The sequence below is a fragment of the Budorcas taxicolor genome, chromosome 12 (genome assembly GCF_023091745.1).
Source record: "Budorcas taxicolor isolate Tak-1 chromosome 12, Takin1.1, whole genome shotgun sequence".
NCBI classification, from domain to species: Eukaryota; Metazoa; Chordata; class Mammalia; order Artiodactyla; family Bovidae; genus Budorcas; species Budorcas taxicolor.
The window spans coordinates 36,080,895-36,087,381 of record NC_068921.1 but is presented as its reverse complement, the minus strand read 5'-3'; the positions used below and the strand labels follow the sequence as shown (position 1 = coordinate 36,087,381).

At 52.0% G+C, this 6,487-nt stretch overlaps 1 protein-coding gene across 1 annotated transcript; it reads right to left on the bottom strand.

Moving 5' to 3' along the window:
- Positions 1–3,970: 3,970 nt before the first annotated feature.
- On the bottom strand, positions 3,971–5,209 carry GJA3 (gap junction protein alpha 3). Its single transcript, XM_052650267.1, has one exon. It carries the CDS (start codon positions 5,207–5,209, stop codon positions 3,971–3,973), a length of 1,239 nt encoding a protein of 412 aa, XP_052506227.1.
- Positions 5,210–6,487: the final 1,278 nt, after the last annotated feature.

The window sequence follows — 6,487 nt, the reverse complement described above, 5'->3', positions numbered from 1 at the left end:
GCACCAGGAATGCTTTTTTTGGGAATCAGAGTTTTCCATCATGTGACTTGGCCAGATTCCAGGGAATTTATTCATCGACGGAGGAGTTGGATAGGGGACAAGCATAAACCCAACCCTCAGACCTCACTTTTGTCCCTGCTCATCTCTTGTCCTTTGAGCCAGCACAATGAAAGTGCTTCAATAAGCAGGGTCAAGTAGGATGGACCAGAGAGAATGTGAAAGCGAGATTACGGATGTGATTAGAGGTTGAATGCCCTTGGTCACGCGGCGTGAACTAAGACCACCTTTATTATAAACGGCCGCCTGGCTCTTGGAGGCATAGAATAGATGACGACTGCATTTTAAACTGTTTTGTTCAAGTGAATGAAGCACAGTCATTTTGGAAAACAGGGAGGCAAAATTTTGAAAGAGCTGAAAAGGTTTTCAAATGCTCGTTATTTTTAACATTCCTGAGGGACTTGGGTCACTTTAGTCCCCACACAGTGTAGGAACTGATGTCCTTTTACTAGTTTAGAAGCATTGGGTTGTTTGGCTTTGGATCCATGTGTAAGTGAGAGTTAATTAATTTGGGAAGTGTGTCCACCAAGCTGTCCAGAATTTGCTGGAGTGACCTTGGGTGGGGAGGTGTCCTCCCGTGGGAGTGCTGGTCTCTTTGGGAAGCAGAGGGGCAGATACATCACAAGTCTCAGTGCCGTTTGTGTCTTTTGATCAGTAATTCCACTTCTATGAATGTGTCCTAGTGAAACAGGGATGTGGAAGAGATTTATGTACAACATATACTATTTAAAATAGTCAAAAACTGGAAATAATTTACATGTCCAACATATAAATTCTGCTTAAACAAACTATCATATATTTATATGGTAGACAGGAAGCCTTTAAAATTATGAATTTGAAGAAAATGTATTAACCTGAAGAAATGTTCATAATATAGTAGGAAAAAATATCAGAATAAATATGATCATTTAGAAAATATCTATTAAAAAATTAAAATGTTAGCAAAGATTTATCTCTGGGTGGTGGGATCTTAAATGTCCTATACATTTTTCTTCCTGCTTTGATCTTTGTACTTTTAGTATCATGTCTTGGTATAGATTTTTTTTTTCCTTTGACTTGAGCTTTATTGGGATTTGGAAGCTATGGGTGGGATCTTCGATTAATCCTGGCAAATTCTCAGCTGTGTCTTTTCAAATATTGTCTCTGTTCCTCTCTGTTCCCTGTCCTCCTGGTTACTGATTAGGCATATCTGGGACCCTCCCTCTCTGTCCTCATGACATGGAACCTCTTTTTCATGCTTCCCATTTCTGTGACTCTCAGAGCAGCATTCTAGTCATCCCTTCAACTGTACCTTTAGTATTTCTTCAGCTGTGTGTTAAATCTATCCATTGTCTTAAATTTCAACTATTGTTATTTTTTAAAATTTCTAGATCTCCTGTTTGGTCATTAGTTTTATAATTTCGTGTTCTCTGCACTTATTATTAACCTTGTCTTTTAATTCTTTAGACATAGTAGGCATAATGCAATTATACTCTGATAAGTCTAGAATCTGAATTCCTTGTAGGTCTATTTCTGCTTTCTGTTGTTTCTGTTTAATCTCACTCATGGAACCTCATTTCATTTCTTTTTTAAACTTCTATTTATTTATTTTTTTTGCCACATAGCTTGTGGGACCTTAGTTCCCTGACCAGGGATTGAACCTGTGTCCCCTGTCATGGAAGTGTGGAGCCCTGGGGTGAGGAGCTGAAAGAAAGGTGACCGGAGGGGCACAGGAGCCCATGGATGAGGGGCTTAGCCCCAGAGCTGGTGGCACTTTGGCCCACTCAGAGAAACTTGAGGTCTGTCTCAGTAGAGCTGGTTTTACAGAAGGAATCCACCAGCCTGGCCAGGAAAGAGTATCTCTGCAACCATACCCTCCACTGCTCCAACCTGCATCAGAGGAAGTTTAGACAGTCACAGAACCCAAGCTGGACCCAGCCCATCTGAAGTGCAGGGGCGGGGATCAGGGGGTGCCCCTTCCAGGCAGCCCTGCCCGTCCTGCCCGTCCCTCAATCCATGGGGGACCCAGCAAGACAGAGGCTGGGCAGGACAGTCTCAGGGTGTCCATTTCTGGCCCTCGGGCCTCCTGCGGTCCCACCCATCTCCATCCAGAGGCCACGGACCACTTCTCATCAAGGATAGTGTCCCAAGGCAAAGCTTAGATGGTGAGTGGAGAAAATCTCGAGGCCTGGAACACAGGGGAACAGGGAAGGACTGTTCCAGCTTCAGCTAGTTTTGCCAAATGGGTCAACTCCAAAATGTGAGGGTTCCTGGTGGTTGTTTGGTGTCTCATCCAGACTAAATCATCTGAGTATGGAGGTGGTCTCAGAGGCCTGGCTGCGCAGACATGCCAGATGGAGATTCTCCTGTAGTGTTAACGGTTAAATAGCTAGTTTCTTAACCATGCCTTCAGCGAGGTTGAGAAGGGATGTGCCTTCCAAGCAGGTACTACCAGCCAGCTCCACACAGTCATCCTTTCATCATATTGTCAGTGGATCACTGTTTATGATACAAAACACAGTCTGCCGTGGAGTGTGGCCCCCCATACATCATCAGGAAGGTAAAGTTATTCGTAAAAGATGAACCAGGTGGGACAAGGTACAGTTTTTGGGACAAGGACTGATGAGATGCAGAGGAGGTGCGAGGTGAGGTGTGACAAGCACCGGGCTTAGCATCACCACTGTTCACTGGCTTGTAAACAAGGAGCTACTGGGGACCCTGTGCCGTTGTCCAGCCACGGGTGCACAGAACCTGCCTCTGCAGTCAGTGCAGGAACAGTGTGAACACCTTATGGCCCCGTCCCAACCAGTACCCATGTGGGCAACCATGACACTGTCACTCACACCTCCAAAAGCAAACAGGCTACCCACAAAGAATGGTTAGGAGACTTGAGGAGTTTTATTTTGTACTGTTAAAAAAAATGTAGGTCATGGATTCATCTGTATAAATAAATTTTCTGGCAACAGTAGTTAACTTTTAACCTCCCATTCAAAAACTTCACAACTTCAAGCATTTGAACTGCACTTAGAGATTTCTGAACACTGGCTTCGGTTGTATATGGTACATTTTCACAGTAATTAACTGACTCATAAAGTCGAAGAATTTCTTTTAAAGTTCAAATCTTTACTAGTATGTAAAGGAAAAATTTGCACTCTTTTGATCAGTATCTATTTTAATAGGACTATTTGCTTCATTTTTCCTGAAAGATAGTAAGTGGGGAAAAATAGGCATATCTGTACAATTCATATCAAAGCACAAAATGCCATTTAAAAAATAAATACCTAAGGCATACTTGTCACACTTTTACTCAGTTTCCTTGGCCATTCAAACTTATCTCAAGGGTCCGCCTCTTGCAGGCTCTCCTGCCTGCCCACCACATCTCTGACCCTGGAGGGTGGCTGCTCCTCAGTTGTCATGAAGGGTGTGGTTTGATGTCCTGGGCTTCAGAGACCTGTCAGAAACTCAGTGACTGTATGGAATCTTTTCTTAGTACTGTTTGGCAAATATCCCAAATGAAATTCAACTCTAAGTTAAAGTCTCAAACAGAGATAAAGCTAAGAGCTTCTAGACTTGCTGGGCGGTCCAAAGCCTCCGGCGGGCGGGCGTAGGGCTGGAAAACCGTTGACCCCAACCTGAAGTGACGCAGACCTTCTGCCTTCCCACAGCAGACACCACAGCTCCCACCGGGCCGCAGCATCTCTGGGAAGGCCGCCGGGCTCCGGGCGAGCAGGCTGCTGGGAGAATCTTTGGAGGCCCCCGGCCCCTGTGCCCCCTCCCGTCTCGGATGCGCCCCTCACTACCTCACAGCGCTAGGAACAGCAAGCACTGACACACGGACCCGACCCTCGCTCGCCCCCTCCACCCGCTCCAGCCCCTCCCGCCTCCAGGCCGCTACCCGCCGGTGAGCGCCCTGGGCCTGGACGCCGGGCCGCCGCTAGATGGCCAAGTCGCCGGCCCTGGCCCGGCCGCCGCTGGACTTACTGGCCTTGCTGGACCGGCCGGGGTCTGCGGGGGGCTCAGGGGGCGCGTGCAGCTCCACGGCCGTCACCGCCCCCTCCCCGTCGCTGTCGCCTGAGCTCCCCGCCGCGCCCTCCGGAAGGGACTGCTGGGGGCCACCCGCGGGGGCTGCAGGCGGCGTCGACGCGGGCGGGGAGGCCTTCCTGGCCGAAGTCTGCGGCTCGGCCTCACGGTTGGCCCAGTTCTGAGCCGGGGCGCGCAGGCCCTGGTTGCCGCCGCCGCCGAGGGTGCCAGGGGTGCCGGGGGTCCCGGGGGTCCCAGGCAGGGCCGCGGGCGGGGGCGGCTCGGGGTAGCCCGGGGCAGACGCCTGCCCCAGGGAGGAGGCAGAGGGCGCGTAGTAGGGCGGGAACCCGATGGTGACGGCGGGTGGGGCGGAGTTGGGGGGCAGGAGGAGGGGGCTCCCCGCCATCGGCTTTGCGGACCCTGCCCTCGAACCAGGGGTGTCCGGGCGGAAGGGGCTGGTCATCCCCTGTTTCAGCTTCTTCCAGCCCAGGTGGTAGATCTCCAGCACGTTGAGGAGCAGGGACATGCAGGCCACGGCCAGCATGAAGAGGATGAAGATGGTCTTCTCCGTGGGCCGTGAGATGAAGCAGTCCACCGTGTTGGGGCAGGGCCAGCGGTCGCAGCGGTATAGCGGCTTCAGCTGGAAGCCGTACAGGAAGTACTGCCCGGCGATGAAGCCCACCTCGAAAAGCGTCTTGAAGATGATGTTGAAGACGTAGGTGCGGAGCAGGGCGCCGGCGATGCGCACCTTGCCGCGGTCGTCTCGCACCGGGGCCGGGTCCTGGTGCTCCTCGGCTGGGCCGGCGGCCTTCGGCGGCTCCTCCTCACGCTCCTTCCGCTTCTCCTCCATGCGCACCAGGTGCAGCACGTGGCCCAGGTAGATGAGCGTGGGCGTGGACACGAAAATGATCTGCAGCACCCAGAATCGCACATGCGAGATGGGGAAGGCGCGGTCGTAGCACACGTTCTCGCAGCCGGGCTGCTGCGTGTTGCAGGTGAAGTCCGACTGCTCATCCCCCCACACCTCCTCGGCAGCGGCCCCCAGCACCAGGATCCTGAAGATGAACAGCACCGTCAGCCAGACCTTGCCGATGACAGTGGAGTGCTCCTGGGCGTTCTCTAGGAGTCTCCCCAGGAAGCTCCAGTCGCCCATCGCTTCAGACTGCTAACCTGCAGGGGAACAGGCTTGTTACTAGGCCGGCTGGCTAGGCGAGGCGAGGGCACGGCCCCGGGCAGCCCTGGGCCCCGATGTGCGTGGGATATGCTGTCATGGGGAGCTGTGCTACCCCCTCCGGAGCGGGAACCCTCCAGTAAAGGTTGTGAGTGTCCATGCAGGTATGCAGGAGCAGGTGTGTATGTATATGCACGTTTGTACTTGCACAGGTGTGTGTGCATGCCCAGCTGTGCATGTACATGTACACGTGTGTGTGCAGACACAGATGTGTGTATACATATACAGGTGTGTATGTACATGTGAAGCATAGGTGTGTGTATGTGCACGTACAGCTGTGTGTATGCACACATACAGGTGTGTATACACATGTGCAGGAGCAGGTGTGTATGTCCAGGTACAGGTGTGTACATGCACAGGTGTGCACACACATGTACAGGTGTGCATTACATGTATGGCTGTGTGTATGTACACACGAAGGCACAGGTGTGTGTATGTGCATGTACAGATGTGTATGCACACGTACAGGTGTGTGTACATGTACAGGTGTGTATATGCACATGTGCAGCACAGGTGTGCTTGTATGTGCATGTTCAGGTGTGTGCACATGCACAGGTGTATGTTCATGCAAGGTGTGTACATGTACAGGTGTGCATGTGTGTGTGCAGGTGTATGTATGCAGACACAGGTGTGTGTATACATGTACAGGTGTGTGCATGCAAAGGCACAGGTGTGTGTATGTGCATGCACAGGTGTGTGTGTGTACATGTATAGGTGTATGTGTGCAGGAACAGATGTGTATGTACATGTCCAAGTGTGTGTATGTATATGATGCTGAAGCTAAGTCGCTTCAGTCGTGTCCGACTCTGTGCGACCCCATAGACGGCAGCCCACCAGGCTCCCCCGTCCCTGGGATTCTCCAGGCAAGAACACTGGAGTGGGTGTGTATGTATATCTATGGGTACAAATACAGATGTGTGTGTGCCTGCACGGATGCAGGCACAGGTGTAAGCATGCCCGTGAGTCCCCCTGAGCAGGGTTTGGTAACTGTCCCCAGCACCTGTGGCCCTGAGCAGAGGTCATGCTACACTGGTGCCAGCAGAAGGGAGGCAACCGCAGGCCACGAGGAGGGCTGCCTGAGGGAAGCCCCCGCCCCCTGCCGGCCTCGTCTGCCCGACGGCTCTCTGGCCCTGGCGTTCTGCACACAGCTGGGCCGATTCCCAACCTGACTGCTGGTGTCCTTCAGAAAGAAGGGCCTCG